The sequence below is a fragment of the Tribolium castaneum genome, chromosome 3 (assembly GCF_031307605.1).
Source record: "Tribolium castaneum strain GA2 chromosome 3, icTriCast1.1, whole genome shotgun sequence".
Taxonomy (NCBI): Eukaryota; Metazoa; Arthropoda; class Insecta; order Coleoptera; family Tenebrionidae; genus Tribolium; species Tribolium castaneum.
Window position 1 is genome coordinate 13236506 of NC_087396.1, and position 24263 is coordinate 13260768.

At 38.6% G+C, this 24263-nt stretch overlaps 3 protein-coding genes across 18 annotated transcripts in view; 1 reads left to right on the top strand and 2 right to left on the bottom strand.

Moving 5' to 3' along the window:
• The window catches only part of Trpm (Transient receptor potential cation channel, subfamily M), a 44336-nt gene extending 28634 nt beyond the window's left edge, over positions 1-15702 (top strand). For 6 of the 16 annotated variants that reach the window (XM_015981732.2, XM_015981741.2, XM_015981737.2 and 3 more), the window contains 21 exons: positions 1539-1752; positions 5513-5672; positions 6951-7087; positions 7141-7297; positions 7348-7480; positions 7532-8161; positions 8205-8394; positions 8442-8653; positions 8697-8858; positions 8923-8964; positions 9239-9295; positions 9616-9819; positions 9866-10214; positions 10262-10407; positions 10455-10979; positions 11173-11566; positions 11613-11801; positions 12098-12166; positions 13367-13699; positions 13821-14090; positions 14136-15702. In XM_015981732.2, coding sequence (XP_015837218.2) covers positions 1539-1752; positions 5513-5672; positions 6951-7087; positions 7141-7297; positions 7348-7480; positions 7532-8161; positions 8205-8394; positions 8442-8653; positions 8697-8858; positions 8923-8964; positions 9239-9295; positions 9616-9819; positions 9866-10214; positions 10262-10407; positions 10455-10979; positions 11173-11566; positions 11613-11801; positions 12098-12166; positions 13367-13699; positions 13821-14090; positions 14136-14347 — 4785 coding nt within the window. In that variant the 3' untranslated portion in view covers positions 14348-15702. Of the gene's footprint in view, positions 1-1538; positions 1753-5512; positions 5673-6950; positions 7088-7140; positions 7298-7347; positions 7481-7531; positions 8162-8204; positions 8395-8441; positions 8654-8696; positions 8859-8922; positions 8965-9238; positions 9296-9615; positions 9820-9865; positions 10215-10261; positions 10408-10454; positions 10980-11172; positions 11567-11612; positions 11802-11855; positions 11883-12097; positions 12167-13366; positions 13700-13820; positions 14091-14135 lie in introns of all 16 variants that reach the window. The other 10 variants (XM_064355606.1, XM_064355604.1, XM_064355610.1 and 7 more) reach the window with 10 other exon arrangements.
• LOC107398255 (uncharacterized protein) lies at positions 5456-6448 on the bottom strand. Its single transcript, XM_015981748.2, has one exon. It carries the CDS (start codon positions 6346-6348, stop codon positions 5683-5685), a length of 666 nt encoding a protein of 221 aa, XP_015837234.1. The 5' UTR covers positions 6349-6448; the 3' UTR covers positions 5456-5682.
• A 31-nt stretch (positions 15703-15733) lies between the features above and the next one.
• Positions 15734-24149, bottom strand: Edc3 (Enhancer of decapping 3). Its single transcript, XM_969778.4, has 4 exons — positions 23766-24149; positions 23255-23719; positions 22911-23210; positions 15734-16591 (listed from the first exon to the last, which is right to left on the bottom strand). The coding sequence occupies exons 1-4, from the start codon at positions 23915-23917 to the stop codon at positions 16117-16119; spliced, it is 1392 nt and encodes a 463-aa protein (XP_974871.2). The 5' UTR covers positions 23918-24149; the 3' UTR covers positions 15734-16116.
• Between the last annotated feature and the right edge of the window lie 114 nt (positions 24150-24263).

Consider the following 24263-nt stretch of genomic DNA (forward strand, 5'->3'; position numbering starts at 1 on the left):
ATGCTGTCATTACGTTATTATTATTATTACTGATTGCTCGAAAAAAACATTTTTTTGTTATCTTATAAAGAAAACTTCGTGAAAACTCGACCGAAAGCTATTCAAATTTAAATATTTATTCAGGATAATAAAGCCCCATGTTTTCGTACACCCCAGCCAAAATGTCAACATTAAATAGCCACGATATTACAGTCTGACGCTATTTTTTGCCAGTGGTACGTTTTCATGTTTGAGGTCAAATCTGCCTGAAATTCCCTAATCAGATTCAGCCTTATTTTCTTTGGCAAATATCTTGAATAAGAGCAATTTTGTGAAAAATAATATAGAATAATTGTTTCCACTTTCTTTGCGTACGTGTAATTTCAGGTATGGCTAGCACTATTTAACTATTGATTTCTAATAGTTAAACAATGCACCTCAACGTAAGTATTGATTGTTTTGCAGGTGTTTCTCCCGTTACAAATTGTTTGTAATTTTTCCACGGCCAATTTATCAATAATTTAAAAGTTTGCTCAAAACTCGCTGGAACTGTGCATAATTTTTTATTTACGAGTGACTGTAATTTCACAGATTGGATGCTGCAGATGGTCCTGAGTGATTGCGATTCAGGCTATCCCATAAACAAGTGTAATACAAGCATGATTTACTTTCCTAGCAAAATCCGTAATCGTTCCAGTTCGACGCGAAAAATACCATCTATCTTTAAAATTTAATTTAAAGCGAATACCGAAACCTGCATAACTTTTTTATAAAGTCATATTTTTATCAGGTGAGTTGAGGTTTTGTCACTAGAATTTATGAGAGTTCGGGTCCCGGATGCGGAAGCTGGAACTGCCACGAGGGAAACGTCTTTTATGTAGTGCACATAAAGTCTATTATAATGCCGAAGTTGGCTGACCACAATTTTTGGGGCTTCTAAAGTAATTATTATCTCAAAGGGCGGTTTATTAGCTAAATGAGATGGGGATTTATTGTCTGAAATTGTTTGCGACAAGTTTTCAACATTTTATAATGATAAATCGGGATTTTTAACACCCTGGAACTGCTTTAATAGCATTTTCTACTTAATCATCGTCTTGTGCGCTATCTGTCACTATGGGTTTTCTTCCGACATCGTGACCGAGCTTAGGTTTTTCTCCAAAACTTTCCATTAAAATACTAATTTTAATCAGCAGTGGCAATTACAATTGGATTAATTCCAGCCAATAATGCCCGACATTCCAATAAATTTTATGAGATTCTTTCCAATTTAGTGCCCAATGTTAACACGCAATGGCATGTACAAATAATTTCGTGTTATGTTCGCTAATGGCAATTCTCGGTTTGCATCATATTACAAGGGCACGAGAGATGCGCATATTTGGTCGAAAATAAATTAATAAACATGCACTCCAATACGTTGAAAACATACGCTTGCCGGAGCCCATATTTCTGTAATTGAGTTCGAAAAACGCAGGTTCCCCGAGGAGGCGGAAACGGTCAACGATGCTTCTTCTTTTAAATAGAACTTTAACGAGTTGTGAAATTTTATTTTATAGTACATCAGGGTCGCTCACGACACAAAACCGGAACATCTCATGCAGCTTATTACGAAGGAGTGGAATCTGGAACTTCCTAAACTGCTCATTTCCATCCAAGGAGGAAAGGCTAACTTCGAATTGCAACCGAAATTGAAGAAAGTTCTCCGGAAGGGCCTACTGAAGGCGGCTCGCTCCACCGGCGCTTGGATATTCACAGGCGGCACGAATACAGGTCTGATTGAAAATTAGTTATTGTGTGATCTTGAAAGTGAATTAAAATCGAAGTCAAGGAGCGAATTCGAAACTTTCCAACAAGGTGATACAGAATCCGAAGATATTTCATAAAACTTTTCATTGTTTCTGAACACAAACAAAGATTTTCCATCAAATGTCCTCGACGTGAGTTTTCAGGATTTCTCGCATAAAATTACATTCAGAATTCCGGGAACTTAAATTACATTTATCACAAAAAGTTGAGGAAAAATATTTATGTTTAGTAAACCAAAAAATGCCGTGAAGTAGTAATGGCTCAACCCTGATTCCTGAAGTATTTCTGACATAAAAGTTTATTTTATCTGTTTTGAAATGGGATGAATTTATCATCTCTTCCAAGCGGTAATGTCAATAAGCCTTCATAATCGAAATCGAATGCTATATTTTATTAAATCCATTAATATAAATGAAGACTATCTCAACCATTTACAAAAATGCATATTATATTTTGGAATGCAGTTGTAATTAGCAGATATAGTTATAAATTAATGTCGTGGTTTAGTTAATTATGTAAACATAATCGTCACCTTGGAACTAGTAATTTATGTAAATCGTGTGTTATTACGAAATTTTCATTCAGTGTTATGATAAGTTATTAGCTAATAACATTCCCATTTTTATTTGTTTATTTTTAAGTTTATAATTTAATTAATAATATCACTATCATTCGCTCGCAATACATAATCTAATAACTTTTTATAAGTAGATACGCGTTTGAAACCAAACAAGGTAATAATATTACTAATAAACAACAACATACTGGATTATTTTCTGGAAATACTTTGTTGAAAAGCCTTTTGCAGATTCTATTATTTTTTTACCTGAAAAATCTCGCAACAAATTCGCGTCCCCTCGATTATTTTTGTCTGTAAAATGAAAAAAAAGCTCAAATATTATATTTAGCTTGCCCGCATTTTTCAATTTTACTAATTGCACAAACAGTTTGAAATATAAACAAATATTTAAATAAATATAGCCCACTTCTTTATCCTGATTTCTGGTGTAGTTTAATTTAGTTACTGACTATTAATTATTTTTTTTTGTTGGTTACATTTTAAGCCTTTTTTTTAATATCTGAATCCTAAATTATAAACACTATTTTAAAACACGTTTCCGATAGCAACGTGTTTTTAAAAATTAACATAGGCAATTTCTATAGTAGAAAATTTTATTCAAGAAAAAAATTCATAACTCAAAAACTAAAAGTCGAAGAGCAATGCGGTTTGTTCCATTGAATTCAGCGGCTCATTTTCTGTATTATATCAACATTAACGAGATCTGACATTTTAAAATTTTTTGCTAAAAATTAGCATAGGCAATTTCTACAGGGTGCTCAAAAACTGGCGCACCAACTCAGTGGTACGTTATTGAGAAGCAAGTGCAGATTACGGAAAAAATGTTGAAAAAATTCCTAATGTCATGTTTTAAAAAATCTGGAGCTACAAACTTATTGTGTTAACTTCTTTAGTTTTCATTATTTTTTTATGTTTTTATGTTTCATACCAGGTAATCGTTCCGTAACAAAACGATGAATAATTATTTTTAAATTTACTATCAGATTTTAGCAGTTTTTTTAATTTAAAAAAAAATAAATTCATCCAAAAAATCACAATGTGTAGATGTGCCAACACTGGGAATTATTTCCTAGGAAACCGTTTCAAAAATAATTTATTTTTATTGTTGCTCAAATTCTATTGCGATCATGACTGTTAGACAACGTTGCCACATATCATTTATCTAAAATCCGTTATTTATCAATAACTTTAATACAAAGAATTTTTTTACTATTTTTACCTTTATATGTAACCAGTTCTCTACCACACACCATTGAGTTGGTGCGCCAGTTTTTGAGCACGCTGTATAGTGGAAAATTTTATTCAACAAAAAAATTCATAACTCAAAAACTAAAAGTCGTAGAGCAATGCGGTTTGTTCCATTGAAATCAGCGGCTCATTTTCTGTATTAAACCAACTTTTATCGAAATTTAGAATTCTAAAGTTTTTTGCTAAAAATTAAGGTAAGTATTTTCTATAGTGGAAAATTTTATTCAACAAAAAAATTCATAATTCAAAAACTAAAAGTCGTAGGGCAATGCGGTTTGTTCCATTGAATTCAGCAGCTCATTTTCTGTATTACACCAGCATTCAACGAGATCTGACATTTTAAAATTTTTTGCAAAAAATTAACATAGGCAATTTCTATAGTGGAAAATTATATTCAACAAAAAAATTCATAACTCAAAAACTAAAAGTCGTAGGGCAATGCGGTTTGTTCCATTGAATTCAGCAGCTCATTTTCTGTATTACACCAACTTTCAATGAGATCTGACATTTTAAATTTTTTTGCTAAAAATTAACATATGCAATTTCTATAGTGGAAAATTTTATTCAACAAAAAAATTCATAATTCAAAAACTAAAAGTCGTAGGGCAATGCGGTTTGTTCCATTGAATTCAGCAGCTCATTTTCTGTATTACACCAGCATTCAACGAGATCTGACATTTTAAAATTTTTTGCAAAAAATTAACATAGGCAATTTCTATAGTGGAAAATTATATTCAACAAAAAAATTCATAACTCAAAAACTAAAAGTCGTAGGGCAATGCGGTTTGTTCCATTGAATTCAGCAGCTCATTTTCTGTATTACACCAACTTTCAATGAGATCTGACATTTTAAATTTTTTTGCTAAAAATTAACATATGCAATTTCTATAGTGGAAAATTTTATTCAACAAAAAAATTCATAATTCAAAAACTAAAAGTCGTAGGGCAATGCGGTTTGTTCCATTGAATTCAGCAGCTCATTTTCTGTATTACACCAGCATTCAACGAGATCTGACATTTTAAAATTTTTTGCAAAAAATTAACATATGCAATTTCTATAGTGGAAAATTTTATTCAACAAAAAAATTCATAATTCAAAAACTAAAAGTCGTAGAGCAATGCGGTTTGTTTCATTGAATTCAGCGGCCCATTTTCTGTATTAAACCAACTATTAACAAGACCTAAACTTCTAAAGTTTTCTGCTAAAAATTAAGATAGGCAATATCTATAATGGAAAATTTTATTCAACAAAACAATTCATAACTCAAAAACTAAAAGTCGTAGAGCAATGCGTTTTATTCAATTGAATTCGGCGGCTCATTTTCTGTATACACCAACTTTCAACGAGATCTGACATTTTAAAACACGTTTCCCATAGCAAAAATAAATTAAAATGTTCCAACAAAAATAAAATTGAATAACACTTATGCCAAAAAGGCTTAAAGTTCTCGGGTGTCCAGGTAAAAAATTTAATCCACAATTATATTGTTCTGGGTAGTGTCAAGTTAGTCTTGACAATTTTGCTAACATGTTATTATGGATTATTATTATTTAAAAAATAAAACCAGTGTTGATTCAATTAATGTTTTTAAAAATCAAACGTGTCCAAGTGGTTAGTGCCATTAGTATTTTGGTTGCATCTTAGGACATGTCAGAAGTAACTCATTATTGACTCACTCTGTACATTAAACTGACTAGTAATTGATTACTGCGCGTTTTTTGCATTTTAGCTTTGCCTTCATTAGAGGGCAAAGTATTTTGTAGTAATTTTGCTATTGTAAAAATCCCGGCCTTGTTAAAAAAGCCTTGAGGTCGCGTCATTTCGAAATAAAAGACGTCCACTTTTAATGAGGTATATTTAATTAACACTTGTGTTGCTTAATTACTTCTTCCCAGGAGTCACAAAGCACATCGGCGACGCCCTGCTCCTCGAGCGCTCGCAGCGGACCGGAAGGGTGAACACCTTGGGCATAGCGCCATGGGGTATCGTCGAAAACAACCAAGAGCTCATCGGTCACAATACGGAAGTGCCATATCACTCAATATCATCGCCCAGGTGGGTCTCATCACCTCGTTGCGGTCGCTTCCGTTAACATTGCACATTCCAAAATCGAGAACCCGCTTATAATCCATTCGGGCGTCGCTTCCTCGCTATAATCTCTCGAGAATTCCGTCTGCAACGCCACCAAAACCAATTTATAATTGTCACTCGTTACTTCATGCCATTTCAATCCCAGAATTCGCAAATTGACTCTGCACATCCGCCCTGCGCCCTCCTTGGCGAGGGTGACAGTGATCGGAATTAGAATTTTGATGTCTTCGGGCTTGAGCAGGATTAGGTTCCTCTGGGTGGGGTTCAGGCGGTAGGTGACGTCGTCCTGCAGACGGATTTTCGCAGAGACGGTCATCAGACCGTCAAGCTCGTCCAGTCTGCCGCTGCTGATAATTTCGGTTATTTTGCACACGGCTTTCGTCGAGCCGTAGATGAAGGCGCCCTCCGAGAATTCCGGGTCCCAAATTTTCTTCAAGTATTTGAAGCGCAGCTTTGACTTCACCCAACGGAACACGTGAGGGACGTAGATAAGGTCCGGGGTTTTCGGCATCCGGTAGTTTTGGCTGCATGATTGGATGTGGCGTTTTTCGGTTTTGAATGAGGTTGGTTTCGAAATTTTGGATGCACGGATGAAATGTGACAAGAAACGTTTGGTTGGGAGCGAAACAAGGCGATTCATGATGGGGGTTTTAAATACATACGGGAATTTTGACGAGTTGACATGAATGGGTGTCACCTTGACTCACGCTAGGGTTTTTTACGGAAAAATCAAAACTTCATTAACTAAATCCTTGGCGAATTTATTGGGGGAAACGTAAATAAGCGCGACACAATCTAGTGAATCGAGTCGAGATTTAGAGCAGCGAATTACTAGCTCGCGCAAATCCCAAGCGAGTAGCGTGTAAACTAGCCTGTGTAATCTGCACCACTGTTATTTCTTTCCAAATGAACGTTGATGGAATAGAGCGTTTAAGAATCGAGATATTTCGTTCGCCGAATCAATAAAACACGATTCCATTTTCAAATTTTATTTCGCATTAAAGTCAAGAAAACTCCACCGTTCAACCTTACTGATAATTTATTACAACCACAATTCCGCAAAGTCACTTTTTTAACACTTAGTAATGACCACGTCGGTGAAACTAAGATATATTTTATGCATTCAAGTGGTTTTATTGCGTCTATTACTTGAAATTTAACGTCCGGGGCACGTGGTATAACTAACAGCGGCTGATATTGAATTGAATTTTATGGCCTGTGAAACAAATTTCGTAATTTCAGGTCCAAGTTTGCAGCTTTAAATAATAGACACGCTTATTTCCTACTAGTCGATAATGGGACTGTTGGAAAGTACGGTGCGGAAATAGTCTTGAGGCGAAGACTGGAAAAATACATATCAAAACAGAGACTATATCCATGTTAGTAAAGTCGGTGCAATCCTTTGAACAATGTCTAGTTAATAATGTTTCAGTTACCCAAAGTCCCATACCCATAGTCTGTTTAGTCATAGAAGGGGGTACTAATACTATAAGGGCTGTCCTAGAATACGTTACTGACGACCCACCTGTCCCTATTGTGGTCTGCGACGGGTCAGGTCGAGCAGCTGATTTAATTGCCTTCATGTGCAAGTAATTTCATCCAGTTATTTAATTTTGATACCCCACGTTGCTGGTTTAAGGTACGAACTGTCGGTGCTTAAATCCATGCGGGATTATATCATCGCAACAATAACGAGGGCTTTTGAAGTTAACAGAGAGTTAGCCGAGTGTCTCTACGGCGAATTAATGCAATGTGTGGAGAACAAAAATTTGGTAAAAATCCTCAGACTTGGCCCAAGTGCGTGACTAAATCCACCCTTCCAGATTACTGTTTTTCGAATTGCCGACAAATACGACCAAAAACCGCAAGAACTCGACCAGACAATCCTCACAGCGCTGTTCAAGTCCCAGCACCTTTCGCCCACTGAGCAGCTCAGCCTCGCGCTCACTTGGAACCGTGCAGACATCGCGCGGTCGGAAATTTTTATTTATGGCCAAGAGTGGCCACGTGGGGCCCTTGAAGAGGCCATGATGAAGGCGCTAGAGCACGATCGGTGCGATTTCGTGAAGCTGTTATTGGAGAATGGGGTTAGCATGCGAAAATTTTTGACGATACCTCGTCTGGAAAACTTGTACAACTCCAAAGAGGGGCCTAGCAATATCCTGCGGTACATTTTGAGAGACGTGCGGCCGCACATCCCCGCCGGTTATGTGTACACCTTGCACGATATCGGCCTAGTTATCAACAAGCTGATGGGCGGCGCCTACAGGGCCTTCTACACCCGCCGAAAATTCCGGCCTATTTACGCCAAAGTCATGAACAAGGGCCAGAACATGCAGCGAAACTCGACCTCGTTCGTCAAGCAGTACGGAAACGCGATGAGTCTGCTGGCTCAAGCCTTGCCGTCTAACGCCAATCCCTGCCTCTTCGATTATCCTTTTAACGAGCTTTTGGTAAGTTGGCGTAATCGAGGGCCCGCGTAACCGATGCTTTTAGATATGGGCTGTGCTAATGAAACGGCACAAAATGGCCCTGCTTATGTGGCAGCACGGGGAGGAAGCTCTAGCGAAGGCGCTAGTCGGCTGTAAATTGTACAAAGCCATGGCGCACGAAGCCGCCGAAGACGACATGGAGACGGAAGTTTACGAGGAGTTGAGGAGCTACGGCAAGGAATTCGAAAATATAGGTTGGTGGATCGATCAAAGACGCTCAAATAAATCACCGAAATTGCAGCTCTGGAAGTTCTGGATTTTTGCTACCGGCAGGACGACGATCAAACACAGCAGCTTTTAACCTGTGAACTGCAGAACTGGTCGGGGCAAACGTGCCTGAGTCTGGCCGTCGCCGCCAATCACAGGGCGCTTTTGGCGCATCCCTGCTCGCAAATAATTCTGGCCGATCTGTGGATGGGCGGCCTGCGGACGCGCAAAAACACCAACCTGAAGGTACACACAATTCGGCCCAATTTTTCCCTGATAATCTGTTTAGATCATGCTGGGGCTCTTGTGCCCGCCCTACATCCTCAAGCTCGAGTTCAAGTCCAAGGAAGAGTTGCAGCTAATGCCGCAAACAACCGAGGAACACATGGAGTTGGAGAACGACGACGATGACAAGTCCGATTCCGACAAAAACGTTGACGGGGAAGTAAGTGTTAGTATTTTCTGTTTTTGTCAAGTAACGGTGACCGTTGATCTAACGATTCTTTGTTTTATAGCGTAAAGTGGTACGAAAACATTATATTGAGCTTTATCCCAAAGTAAGCAGTTGTTAATTTACGCACATTGAGTAAAGTCACCGAAATTTCTCGGGAACTAAAGCACTTTTCACGTTTTTTACAGAGATTTTCTCCGACTTTGATTCTGTTTAAACTCTGTTCTATATTTAGTTAAGATTTATTTGCTCTGAGCGTCTTTTCTAAAAATAACGTTTTTTCACATTTATTATCTACTCACCGTTTCTATTAATGAAACTCTCTTAACTGGAATTCTTATAAGGTGTCTTAATTTTCCTTGGTTTATTATTTCTTATAGAAACGCACTAGAAGTTTGAGTATGCGAAGCAAGTCTGCAAACCCTCAAGGTGTAAAGGTAGCGACCAACAAAAGTGTTTCGTTGTTGCAAAATTTTCCTCTATCACTGTGACACATATTTACATTTTTTACACGCCACGACATCACCCATCAAAATTTAAAGCAAAAAAAGAGTCAAGGAAGTTGTGTAACAACGTCCTCGTCTCTTGTCACCTTTCTTACTACTTTATTGTATGTTATGTATGTGTCTCTATCACACTAACACAGTGACCAGCTTCATGTTTTTGGTCTTTGCTTCTCTCAAACCGCTTTCTTTGTTATTTATTCCAGAAATGCGCCCCTGGAATTACCATGTTCTGTAATTACAAATCTTTATAGGCCCTCCTCACCGAAAACTTCATCCGGCGCGAAACCGTCGTGCAGGAAAACGGCAAAGTGCTGTCCGACCCAGAGGAAAATAAATATCACGTGTTTTTCACCGACGTGCCCCAGGAGAGGGTGCCGCGAAACCGCGAGTTGAAAATAAGCAAAAAATTGTACGAGTTTTACACCGCTCCGATCACGAAGTTCTGGGCCAATTCCGTAAGCGCAAGCCCTCGCAAACGCCCGAACTTATTTATTGTTTTAGATCGCGTATATCACTTTTTTGATCATATTCAGTTACACGATTTTGGTGAAAATGGACGAGCGGCCATCGTGGCAGGAGTGGCTGGCCATCTCCTTCATGTGCACCTACGGCTGTGAGAAGTTGAGGGAACTGTTTTCGTCCGAACCGGTCGGGCTCAAGCAAAAGCTGGCCGTTTGGTGCTGGAATTTGTGGAATCCGTGCGACATGGCGGCAGTTTTGTTCTTCCTAATTGGGGTCGTCCTCAGATTCAAAGAGAGCACGTTCGAGGTCGGCCGGGTTTTTTACTGTGTTAACAGCATTTACTGGTATTTGCACATTTTGAATATCTTGAGCGTGAACAAATATTTAGGTAGTGCCTTCAAGCCGGCTATTTTTTGCTAAGTCAATTAATTATAGGTCCATTGGTCACAATGATGGGTAAAATGGTCAAAAACATGATTTATTTCGTTGTTCTTTTACTGATTGTTTTGATGAGCTTTGGGGTGTCCCGACAGGCGATTTTATTCCCTGATACCCCGCCCAGCTGGGGGATTGCCAGAGACGTACGTACTTAACTTGGTAAAATAACTTTCGGCAAAATTAACTTTAGGTGTTTCTGGAGCCCTATTTCATGTTGTACGGTGAAGTATATGCAGACAAAATTGACCCTCCTTGTGGGGAAGACGAGGAAAAGCCGTGTCAGACAGGCCGTTGGGTGTCTCCAGTCATCATGTCTGTGTATCTTTTGGTGGCTAATATCCTCCTAATTAATCTTCTGATCGCCGTTTTCAACAACATTTTTAATGAAGTGAACGCGGTGGCGCACCAGGTGTGGATGTTTCAGAGATTTACCGTCGTCATGGAGTACGAACAGAAGCCGATTCTGCCACCTCCATTTATCATATTTTGCCACATCTATTTACTAATCAAGTATTTGAGGCGAAAAATGGAAGGGAAGGAAGAGAGTTACGACAACGGATTGAAGCTGTTTTTAGATAGGGATGAAATGGAGCGCTTGTACGATTTTGAGGAAGATTGCGTCGAGGGTTATTTTGCCGAACAAGAGCTGAAACTGCAACAGTCGACCGAAGAACGCATAAAAGTTACCACAGAACGCATAGAACACCTCACACAGGTTGGTGTAAAAACTGCGATTTTCCTTGGTGTTAAATAAATTAGTTACGGTGTAGCGAAAAGCAATAATTACCCTGTAAACACTTGTTTATGTATGTGCTTACTGATTCGATAAAAGCGAAACGGAAAGGTCATTCCTGTTTATTTTTGTAGAAGCTATTAAACGATCAAATATTTGTTGTTTTCGCTTTTAGAAAATCGAAGACATCAATACCAAGGAGAACATTCACACCACTGCCCTACAAAATCTGGAGTTGAGATGCCGGCGCCTGGTGGACCAAATGCAGGAGGTTTCCACCGAAATGGAAAAAATTCGCACGTCGATTGAGAGCCAGGGTTCCACGGCAGGTCCGTCGTTTGATGCTGGTTTCATACGCGAGCGAACAGTCAGTGAGCCTACTGAAGCCCTCGTGGAAGATGTTCCAACCCTTAAAATTGGCTCTTCGGCAACGAAGAGAAAACCAATCGTTCGGTCGCTGACTGAGGTTCGGCCGGACGCTTACATTTTCGACAACGGCCAGCACATCGAGTACAGATACGACGAAGAGGAGGAGTGTAACGAAGAAATAGATCCTTTGCCGAAATCAGGTACGTGATAATTGCGCTAATTAGTTTGCATTCCAATCGTTTGCAGAGAGTCAACAACCCTTGACATTCGAGAGGCAACGAACCAGAAGCACGGACTCTAAAACATCGAACGATTCGGCCGAAGTTTCAGCCGATGATTTAGGAGCCCTAAGTTTGGAAGTTTTGCGAAACTGGGCGATTCAAAAAAGGAAAGATTCGACGGGAACGGGGCGGCGAAGTTCCGACGGTGGAAATGGTGAGGGTGGCAGTAATTTCCTCACACTTATATTTATTCAAATTTCGTAATTAGTAGTTTTTAAACGGAGAAAATTATTTGGTACGTTTTGTTGTGTCGTCCGATTTTTTTAATTAAGCACCAAGCTGAAATGGGGGACACAAAAGATCGCACCAAGAAAGAGTTTTTTCTTCACTTTCTCTATGTAGGAGATATTGCTTTTAATTACTAACTGCTTTAGGGCAAGATTTTTTTATAAAACACTGAGCTTATACTTACAACGCGCTGATCTAACTGCTTTTGTATTTTTCCGCTAGCATGTGAAAAACTCCTAGAACATTTTTCACCACAAAGCCTATATTTCTACCACTATTACAGGAAGGAGGGTATGTTTTATTTCAGCACTCATTAGACTCATCCCATCATTGAAATTCTTTCATAAATTATGTTCTACTTCGGCCATTGTTTTATTTATTTTTAGCTGCTATTCAGAAAATTCACACAATTTTAAATCCATGACGGTTTAAATAAATCTTGCGGAAATAACTCAACAGCCATTCGATGATTACGGACGGGACATAATTCTGTCAACTTTTATTAAATGACTTATCTTCTTAAAAAAGCACCACCAGATAAACAATTTAACTAACTTTCCTAAAATCGTTATAAATAATAAATTACGGACGGGACAAGAATGCGAATAGAAAAATTGAGTCTAAAATAAGTAAAAAAATTGTGAAAAATAGTGAGATTACGGACGGGACATAAAAAATTATTCTAAGTAACAATTTTAATCTTATGACGAAAATTTTAACAAAAATAAGAAACAACTAACTATAATCAAAAAGAGATCACCGTTCTTGTTAAATTAATAATTTAACAATCAATATTTTGTCGTAAGCTTTGGAGAAATATTTTTTGGATTGTATTTCAGTTATAGGCTGAAGTTCGACTCTACTTAGGAACATAACTTCCAGTTTGAACTTTTGATTTTGCGTACGCACGTTTTTTTTTAACAAACTTTAATTGTTCCAAACATTTACTGAACATACGAGCTACAAGGTAAAAGAAGCAGATTTGATTTTTTCATAAAAATAAAAATTCTGTCCAAAATTTATGCGAAAGTTGACAATTACCATGGAATGGCTGTTGGGCTAATTACTGTTAAATAATTTTGTTACTAAATATGAGAATAATAAACGCCTTAATGGAGGTGTAAGTGTTGAAAGCCCACTTCAGCGTGCGTTACATATCGGCTTATTTTTAGAGAACGTCGGAAGGAATAAATAACGAGTTACGTAGACTCACGTTATGTAAAACCGTACATTTAATCGTATTTTTGCAATTAAAATTAGCCAAAGAAATAAACAGAGTTAGTCGAGTTTCGCTTGTTTGTCGAGCTATTTAAAGCCGAGCTCATCGTATAGTGGTGGAAAGTGATTTAAATGCTGCAACTGTGTAATAACAAATTCGTTTAGTTCCTTGTATGTGTTCCACCTATTAGCACACTTTTCATTCTCTGTGTCTCATTCTTCCTTTGTCGTAACCCTCCATAGAAGGAGTGAATAAATTCCCATTCCCCTTAGGCGAAGACTCGAGCAATGGGAGCAAACGCAGTCTTAACAAAAGACAATTGTCCCAAACCCACTCCGAACCCGAAACTAGCGATCCTCCGGCAACCGCCACGAACCCGTCGCGTCCCATGACGCTGGAGCGTAGCGTAACGTTCACCGAGCCCCGAATCAAAGTGATTCCACCGACTAGCATCGCAGGTGGTAGTAATCGAACGGCTTTATTAATGCATATGCATACTGAATATACGAGCATCACTGACGAACTCGAAAGTGTTTGCGGCTTGTTAAGTCCGCCGAGATCGCCAGGACTGTTATCGCCGCCACGACCCGAACAGTCGCCCCCAAGTAAGTTATCATTGCCATCATTCAATCACCGCTTCGTTACTGCTGGCGGAGTTGGGAAGTAGAGGCGATTAATTAACAACTGTCTCTCAATTAACACAAAATAACAACACTTTTCGCACAGGTCAGCGCAAAAGACACCCATCGGAAATGTCCAACCCCGAAATCGCGATCAACTTCGAAAAAGAGCATTTACGAAGCGCCGAAGAGTGCGATTACATGGTCATGGAAAATTTGATCCAGAGGCGGTATGACGAAGAGGACGGGGAGCACGGCCCCCTTAATCCGGACCTGTTAAGCGTAGTTACCGAAACTCGCGAATTTAGGATTAGTTCGATCGGTTCACGGCCGCTGAAGAGGGCAAGTGCCGTGGAAGGGGACGCACAGCCTTTAGGTATTACAGTTTCCTGTAAGGCAGTTGCTGTGACAAACTTTGCAGATTCTGGCAGTGATTCGGCAATTCAGGGTGATTCCACCGAGCGTCAGGATTCAACCGAGTCGAATGACATCACGTCGGCCCTTCTGAACCAGCCCCCGATGCCGCAGAGACCCTCCATAGTGATGGACTCCTCGCAGTTACCGATTCAAAGGGAAGTGCAAAAGGCCGAATCCAAAGATAGTCTCCACATGCAGTCGGAGACGATGTGTTAAATTCTACGTGTCTTCACGTCTTTTTGTGAACTTATTAGCGACTCATCGCACACTAAAGTATTCATATCACAATGCAAGTCTTCTTTCGGCGTTACTTTAAACATTTTTTTATGAAATATGTACACTGTCCACGTCGTAGGCCCACGGTAAATAATGAGAAATCTTAACAATAAGACACGTCGGGTGCATAAAACTATACTGATTTGGTATTCAATGTTTTCGTGTTCCTGCATATTATTTGCCAAAGATATAACTTCGATCTTCGATTTTAAATGAATTATGTTAAGAGTAGTGATAATCCTGATCTTCCTAACATCTTTTTTCTCAGTGGCATTTAAATTATTAGAGAATTTGTGTTCTGTAGATGATATTCCATTAATTAGTTCGCGTAGTAAATAATAGTATTCGTAGCTGTAGTACTTGGTTGACCTTAGAAATTGTTTTAAAATGTTAACACGTTAACTGTCAACACACTCATATTTATTGGTTGGCAGGCAATATGTTAATAAAACCAAACACCAATTAACAAATTAAATGTATTTTTAATAATTACAACATTCATCAAAAATCTCAGTCTCTTAGGTCCATTGGAATTGTACACCTGGGGTCAACTGTACTATGTTATTGCGTTTATAATTGTAATTGTGATATTTTTAAAATTATTTAGTGTTTCATAAAAATCGACAATATCAAAAGTCGCAACTAAAATATAAAATTTCCCAACCCTTAGACCAAGTTTGACACAAACCCAAGTTTTATATTTGTGGTGCGACATGAGTAGTCTATAAATGGTGTAAAAATCTCATTCATGGTGTACATAAAGGTGGGGAATAATTTTATAACATGAATCAATAAAACAATCATATCCCCAATCTTTTTTAACTGATGTTTGTAAATAGTCAGTAGTGGCTCAACAGTAGTGCTCAAGTTTGGCGATTCTAGCAATACTTTTGATTTTTATCGTAAGATTCTAATGTGTCCGTAATTTAGAAAAACTATAAATGTAGCAATGCGCAACAACCCCATAAATAAGGTATCAGTTCAGATTTCTCTTTGTTTTTCTAGTACTTGCACCATTTTTCTTATGAACGTAATCAATACGGACGAATACTACTAGAGTGCGATACGACTACAAAAGTTGTTCCTAGCTCGTCAACTTCTAAGCGCTATAAGGTTATTTTGTATCTCGTTTCGCCTTCTGGTAGTTAGTTCTCCGTAATCAGCACCAACTAGTTTTTGTATGATTAATTTTAATAACATCACACGTTTTAACAGTTTTGTGACTTTGTGTAAGTTACGTTACCAGAAAATTGTATTTGCATACTTACGCAGAATAAATGAAGTGGTGTTGAGAAGGAGTTTTTTTAACCGGTAATGAAAAACAACTTGGAAAATGCACTTTTATTTCGCTTTGTAACGTTACAAACAAAATTAATCAAAAATAATGGCTGTTAATGAATTTGTTGACTGAAAAAAAGTTGGATTCAAAACAATATCTTATCACGTTTCTTATCGATTGAATTTTCATCACAATTTAAATAAAATTCTCCATAAAACCGAATAATTAAAGTGTATGATAAAGATGGCAACATACATGATGTAATAAAAAAATATGCAACTGGTATTTTGAGACAACTTGGAATGTCTTGAAAATTTTCAAAAAATCACACTGGACATGTCATTAAGTAAAAACCCTAATTACTTCCAAATCTGCGTTCACGTAAGAAATGTGTCAAAAGAATAAAATAGCTTTGCTGTTGTACCAATTCCTAGTCATCCTTTGGATGCAAAGGTATGACAAATTTGGGGCCAAAGGGCGACTTATACTTGATCCCCACCTCGTTGAATATTTCGAGGGGGAATCCCAGGTTGCACAAGTACAACTTTCCATTTTTGGAAGAATGAGGGAGAGGTAAAACTGGGAGTAAGGAAAACTTGGGGGCTATGCCAGGTATACCAACAGAAGGGGGATCTAAAGCTAAAATTGACGCTCTATTTCTAGTAGCCCAATCGCACAAATCGGGATAACTCTTTGGACTTTCCGTGTCCTCGCATAACGCAACTATTATCAAATCGGCGAAATTCGGGAGATTCGTCACCGAATAGATTACCGGGTTTTTGGTGAGGACGTAGAGCGCCAGCTCTTTTTTTATCACCGCCACCTCCGAGGAGACCACGTAGACGATGGTGTGCACGCCGTGGCTGGCCAGTTGGCGCGCGGCGTTGATGCCCATCGCCCCCTGCCTACAACAAATTGTTTATTTGACCTTTCATATTACAAAACAATAAACAATAAATAAATTATAACAATGTTGTGAAATAAATAAATAAAGAAGGAGTACAAGGAATGCATAATAATTATATTATGAAAATAACAAGTTTTTTAGTTAACTTTTAAACTTCGGGATATTTCTATCGCCAGAATGTATTTTGAGGTAAAAAAGTCAGAAACATTTGATTTCTGTGTAAATGAAGGAACTGACAACATTTCAGGCATCACTGTTTTATACAGAAAAAATATGAAATGTGATTGAAGTAGCAATAGTTTGTGTCCCTTACTATAATAGTTTATATGGTAGTTTCAATTTTGACGAAATACTCTTATTGCTCTATTAGCACAGCCACGAAAGGATTTTTTTAAATAGCAAGAACATAAAAACGTAATTTTTGATATCTGTATCAAATTAAGAAAACTGAAGAAAAAATAAAAAACGAAAAACGTAATAAACATGCCAAGTTCAAGCAATATGAGTTAATATTGCAACCTGATAAAGTTTTAATAAAAAACAAAATTTATTTATAAACAATCTAAAAATGGATTTATAACATAATCTAAAGAAGAGTCCGATCAGATTTTAGATCAAGACGTCTCTTAGAAAAGAATTAGAGAAAAATCTTAAAACAAGAGCACAGAATGATATGGAGTGTTTTTAAAAAGACGCCAGTATTTGGAGAATGTAGGAGTGTTTACCAAAGAATTTATAAACAAATCTGGATATGGATTTACAAAATAATCTAAAAAAAGAGTTCAGATTTCATATCTAGATAAAAATGCAGAAACAATGCTTAAAAAAAATAAACAAATTGTAAACGAAACTACAGAGGAATTTTCATTCAAAGCTGAGTAGAATCTAAAAAAGCATTTGAAGAATGTAGAAGAAATGTTTATTAAATAATTATTAGTACAGTCCACAAAATAATTCTACAGAAGAGCTGTAGTTTCCGCTAACTAAAGCCAAAAAATATAATCTGAAGTGACAAAAATTTAACTCTGAAGAGATATATCTCGTGAAAAAAGGCTGAAACTATCCCGAATTCGACTATTTACAAAATTTATAAAGAAACTGAAACGACTTTAGTTCAGTATTGTTAGGTTGGCAACTCTCACGTGGGCGACACGGGAGTTGGAGGGGGGTTTTTTGGCAGAGTGAGTTAGTTAGGTTATGTCGCAGAAGGGGCCTGGACGCACCCTCAATGCTCCGGGATATTAGTCAATAAACAGTTATAAGGTTGAATGGTCTATTTACAACTAACCTAACATGGTGTCAGTGTTTTAAAATCCGAATCCCGCTCGTGTTACAAATTGTGAGTGTAAAAACCACCACAACTATCACGATGGATGCACTTCAGGCACAAGTGGCCGAGTTGGAGCAAAAATATGCGGATCTCATGGCACAAGCACAGGCCCGGGTTCAGGCGAGTGACACACCGTCAAAGCAGGCTCCAACGAGTAGCATCGTCTTCAGCAACTCCATTCCGATTCCGGAGAAATTTTCATTCGAAAAAGAAGATTGGCAAGTGTGGATTACACATTATGAACGTTTTAGAACAGCAACAAAACTAGACAAAAGCACACAAGCAGAGCAAATTAATAGTTTATTGTTGCATATGGGGGCGAAAGTTACAAAGTTTATGGAGGCTAAGCAGAAACAGGAAACCGATTTTCCTAGTTACAAAGCGCTGAAAGAATTCTTTGATAACGAGTTCAAAGACACTCCTAATACAATCTACGCACGAGCTAAGTTTAACAGACGTGACCAAAGGGAAGGTGAGGACGCCCAAACGTACATCGCTGACGTCATAAGCTTGGCCAAAACATGCAATTACAGAGATTTGGAGGAGGAACTCATAAGAGATCGATTAGTTGTTGGAATTCGTGATGAAAAATTGTCGGAAAATCTACAAATGAATGACAAATTGACACTTAAAACAGCAATTGACAAAATAACTCAAGTGGAGAGGATTAGAACCGAAAACAGAGAACTAAGAGTGAGAGAGGAAACGGTAAACAGAGTAGCTAGAGACAAAGCCAAGAAATTTAACCATAAATCCGTGAAATATGAAGGAAAACAGCGCAGGAGCAAAGATGGAAAGCAACAAAGTGAACATAAATTTAAAGGTTGTATAAGGTGTGGAAATTCGAACACACACAACAGGATGGAATGCCCAGCCAATGGACAAACGTGCCATAAATGTAACTTTAAAGGCCATTTTGCATCCAGATGTAAAACAAAGAACGTAAACGCAGTGGAATCTGAAACCTCAATATCAGATGATACTGATGATAGCTATGATTCGAGCTATGATTGTAGGGAGATTATCAATATTAATCGAGTAAAGTTGGACAAACCTTGGGAAGCGGTAGCGGAAATTTTTAATACAAACATTGTATTCAAAATAGATACCGGAGCCGATGAAACCATAATATCTAGCAAAGAATTCAAAGATAAACTTCAGGGGAAAGTAAAGTTACAAAGAACAAAAACAACACTGTTGGGACCCGGAAAAGGAAACCAGAGAAAATTGGAAATAAAGGGAGAGATAGTAGTTCCTCTTAAATGGGAAAATAAGATAGAAAATGTTAGATGTTTCGTCGTTGATACACCAGATAACTTACTGGGAAGACCAGCCTTACAAAAACTAGACATGATCAAATGGACTGGCAAAGAACTCGTTGCGAGTGACAGTGTTATTAGACATGTAACTAGCAGAAAAGCTGATGAAAAATTCCAACATAAGATGATGGTGAAATATCCAGAGGTGTTCAAAGGCTTGGGAACTCTTAAGAATTTTGAGTACACAATTGAAGTAAAATCAGACGCACAACCTTGGACCTTAAACACGCCTAGAAGAATTCCACTCCCCATGATGGATGTAGTAAAAAAGGAGCTGGACAAGATGATTCGCGAAGACGTTATAGAAGCCATTAATGAACCTACTGAGTGGTGTGCACCTATGGTTATTGCAGCGAAAAAGAACGGAAAAATTCGCGTGTGTTCAGACTACACCGAGCTAAACAAGTGCGTTAATCGCGAACTGTACCAATTACCGTCGGTCGATGAGACAATTTCGAAACTGAAAGACGCGAAGTGGTTTACCAAGTTAGACTTTTCCAGTGGCTTTTGGCAGCTTAAACTTTCACCGCAATCGCGCAAATATACCTGTTTTCTCACACCATTTGGCAGGTATGTCTACAAACGCATTCCATTTGGGATCACCTCAGCACCAGAAGTTTTCCAAAAAACCATCAGCGGCGTAATCGGCAAATTAAAAATGGAACACGTCCATGTTCATGCTGATGACATCCTCATCACAGGCCGCAACGAAGCTGACCATGACACAAACGTGAACAAAGTGTTAACACTCTTATCGGATCACGGCTTGACTTTAAACAAATCCAAATGTGAATTTAAAACGAACAAGACCTTATATTTAGGATACTTAATATCCGAAAATGGTGTTCAAGCCGATCCCAAAAGCGTTGAAGCCATTAATAATTATCCCGCGCCATCGTCGGTAACCGAAGTTAGAACTTTCCTCGGCATGGTTAACTATGTCTCAAAATTTATCGTTAATACTTCGAAAAAAACCCAATCATTACGTGAACTACTGCACAAGGATAAACAGTTTGTATGGACAGATAAACATCAAGCGGATTTTGAAAAACTTAAAAGTGAAATCGCATCATCGCGCGTGTTAGCCAAGTTTAGCACGGACAAAAAATCGCGAGTGTCGGCAGACGCATCGTCTTTTGGTTTAGGTGCCGTTTTAGAACAGTTACAAAGTGACGGAAATTGGAAACCTACTTATTTTTGTTCGCGTACCCTCGAACCATGCGAGCAAGCCTATGCTCAAATTGAAAAGGAAGCTCTCGCCATTACATGGGCGTGTGAAAGACTCGAAAATTTCTTACTGGGCGCTCATTTTGAAATTCATACCGACCATAAACCGTTAACAGTAATTTTGGCCACCAAAGAGCTCAACAAACTATCCAACAGGCTACAAAGATTTCGCATGCGGTTATTGAAATTTAACTATACTATAGAATACGTTCCAGGTAAAACGTTTTTCGTTCCCGATGCATTATCCAGAGCACCAATCCAAGGCAGAATTCGACACCAAGACCCACTTCTAGAAGACATTCAAAATCTCTACATCAATTTCGTGATGCGTGAGGTCGTTACAGAAATTTGTTCAACGGAAGAAATCAAGTCTTACCAAAACAAGGACCCAACGTACAGCAAACTCAAAGAATACGTCAAAAATGGTTGGCCACAGAAACACAAAAGCGACCCGTTAGTCAGTAAATTCTTCTCTCATCAACAAGACTTAAGCATCGCTCATGACATTGTTTGCTACAAAGACCGAGTCGTCATTCCTGGTCCTCTTCAGAAGAAGTGCCTCTATGTGCTCCATGACGGACACTTCGGTATTAATAAATGTTTGGACCGGGCCAAAGCTACTGTGTGGTGGCCAGGTATCACAAGAGAGCTTAAAGAAGTCGTCGGGAAATGTGAAATTTGCATCAAACTACGCAGACCAACGGTAGATCCCATGTTACCATCCGAAGTTCCATCTAGACCGTGGCAAACAATTGGTGCCGACCTCGCAGAATATCATGAGTCAACTTACTTAGTGGTACAGGACTATTATTCCAAGTATCCTGAAATCAGAAAACTTCGCACCACCAAAGCCAAAGTTGTTATCGAGACCTTCAAAGAAATGTTTGCTAGACATGGTATACCCGAAGTTGTCCGCTCCGACAATGGCAAACAATTTGATTGTCACGAATACAGAACTTTCAGCAGAAAATATGGATTTAAGTTAATTACCAGTAGTCCCCATTACCAACAGTCAAATGGACAAGCCGAAAGTGCTGTGAAGCTGCTCAAAACGATATTGAGGAAAAATGAAGATCCATATCTTGCACTTCTTACCTACCGCAATACACCTACTAAATGTGGATTGTCACCTGCCCAACTGCTCTTTGGCAGAAACCTTCGAGACAGACTGCCAAGGTTACCTTCAGGGTTAAAACCTGCAACTATCGACCATGACACTGTCAGACAAACGTTAATCAACAATCAAGCAGAACAGAAGTCCAACTACGACAAACGACACCGAGTAACAAAAGAAGAGAAAAATCTAAAAGAAGGTGATCGCGTATGGATCATAAATATGCAAAAGGAGGGAGAAGTACAACGCAGATGTGAAGAACCAAGGTCATATTTGATCGAGACTGACGGCGGTTGCGTCAGACGAAATCGAAGACATCTTCAGCCCTTACCAGACAGAAATAATGAACCCGAACATGACCCAGAACAACCAGACGAATCAGAGGAACCAAAGAAAAGACCAATCAGAAGACCCAAAAGATACCAAGATTATTATTGTTATTGAAATATGTATATTTTGATACCTCAGGTAGTTAGTTTCATATTTAGCTTAGTTTTGTATTTAAAAGGGGGGATGTTAGGTTGGCAACTCTCACGTGGGCGACACGGGAGTTGGAGGGGGGTTTTTTGGCAGAGTGAGTTAGTTAGGTTATGTCGCAGAAGGGGCCTGGACGCACCCTCAATGCTCCGGGATATTAGTCAATAAACAGTTATAAGGTTGAATGGTCTATTTACAACTAACCTAACAAGTATTGTACGAATTCAGATTTAAATCATGCTACTTAAAATATTCTTAAAAAAAAATAATTTTTTTATTGGTAAACGACTCAATTGTATGCCGGAAAATTTAAGAGTACACGCTGACTAGCTTTAAAAAATGATAAAAATATCTAAACAAGAATCCAGAGATTTCAGATGCAGAACAGCTTTAGGAAAGAATCAGAATAATCTTAAAGAATTCTAAACGAAAGTAGAGAATTTTTATTGTTATCAGTGTTTTGTGCAATATAGTTATTAACAATATGAGTACGAAAACACAAGCTTAAAGTCCGAGGACTGTCATACAACGAGCGTATACGAGTGACATACCTGGACACTCGAGAACTTTAAGCATTTTCGCATAAATATTATTCAACTTTTTTTTTGTTGGAACATTTTAATGAAAAACACGTTGCTATGGGGAGCGTGTTTTAAAATAGTGAAAACACGTTGCTATCGGAAACGTCTAGGATTCAGATATTAAAAAAAGGCTTAAAATATTACCAAAAAAAAAGTCTGTTGCCCTTGTTTTAATGTTTCTAATACCGCTTCTTATTTAAACGTGGAGAATTATGATTTTTACCAAGCTCACTGCCTTCAAATGAGCTCGGAAAATTAAACAAACTTACTTGTGCGGCCCACACAGCACTACAACAGTGGGAAACTGGTGCGAGTTGTGAGGATTCAACCTATGCCCGCCCCCCAATAACTGTACCGAAATTTCGGCAGCTGCCCTCCCAAACAGCTCCACCCTCTTATCCCACGTGAGCCCCACTCTATCAGCCACTTCCCACAGTTTCTTTCGCAAAGACCTCGAAATGCTCGGTATAATCAGCCCATCATCCGTCACATACTCGCAAAAGTCTTGCTTAGGCACTATTATCTGCCTATACGATGCTGGAGTGCTTGCAATAACATTTTCATCATGCCTGGAACAAACCCTGTGACTGTGCCACGCTATTTTTCGCCAAACCTGTATTTCGCCGGCTTCTTGCTGTCGGCATTCTTAATAACGTCCGGTTTCTGGGAGTTGTTAATCTCGTCCCAGATGGCTTGTTTATCAAAAAGCGCCAAATTTTTCTCAAAATCGAAGTCTTTGTTGATTTTGTGGTCCAAAGGCGAGCCGAAACACTCCTCGTCCTTCCAGCCTTTGGACCACTTGCCTTTTGACTTTTCTCGCCTGACTGGGGTTCCGTTTTTGAATGAACTGGATTCGTTAAAACTATAGTTCGTGGTTTTGGGTTCGATATCAATGGGTTTTGATTTGCTGTGAGATCCGTTTAAATTTGTATGTTTGGATGCTGCATTGGCGACATCTGAGGTGCTCTGCGTTCGTCCAGCGCGCTTCGCGATTGGCTTGGCGATGGTTATTGTGCTTCTCTGTGGAGGTGAGCTTAAGTGCTTGTCAATTAATTTCAACTCTTCGATTTCGTTTGCCCTAAAATGCGATGCTCAAATTCGAGGTGTTGGAGAGACTGGGTTACCTAATGGTCACTTCGTTCGAAGGACAGGGAATGCCGTTGCAGAAAGCCTTAGTTAGAGCAATCTGAGAAGTCGTAGCTGCGCTAATTTCACCTTGATAAGCGGTATCATCGGCGCACTTAATTGAGACCATGTATCCTACCCACTGTGCCATTTTCTTTACAAATATCAATAGCACAACCGAGAGCAGATAATTTGTATAATTTATAAAATGAGGTTAGGTAACACTGCGCAGCAGATTTATCAGTCGACCTCAACTTCCCAACAAATTATTAAATACGTGATGTAGAACCAATAATTAGCACAAAACAAGAAGAAATATTTACAACAATGAACCCACAACAAATTAACAGCACCCAACAACCATCTCTTGCGACACACTTTTCGATACAGCTTTCTCTCTCGCACGTTTCACCTTTTCTAAAAATAAATTCGCGCCGTCTCTCTCTGCCCAACGCTGAGTCGCATCAACTATCTCTTTCCAACGTCCGTTAGTTAGA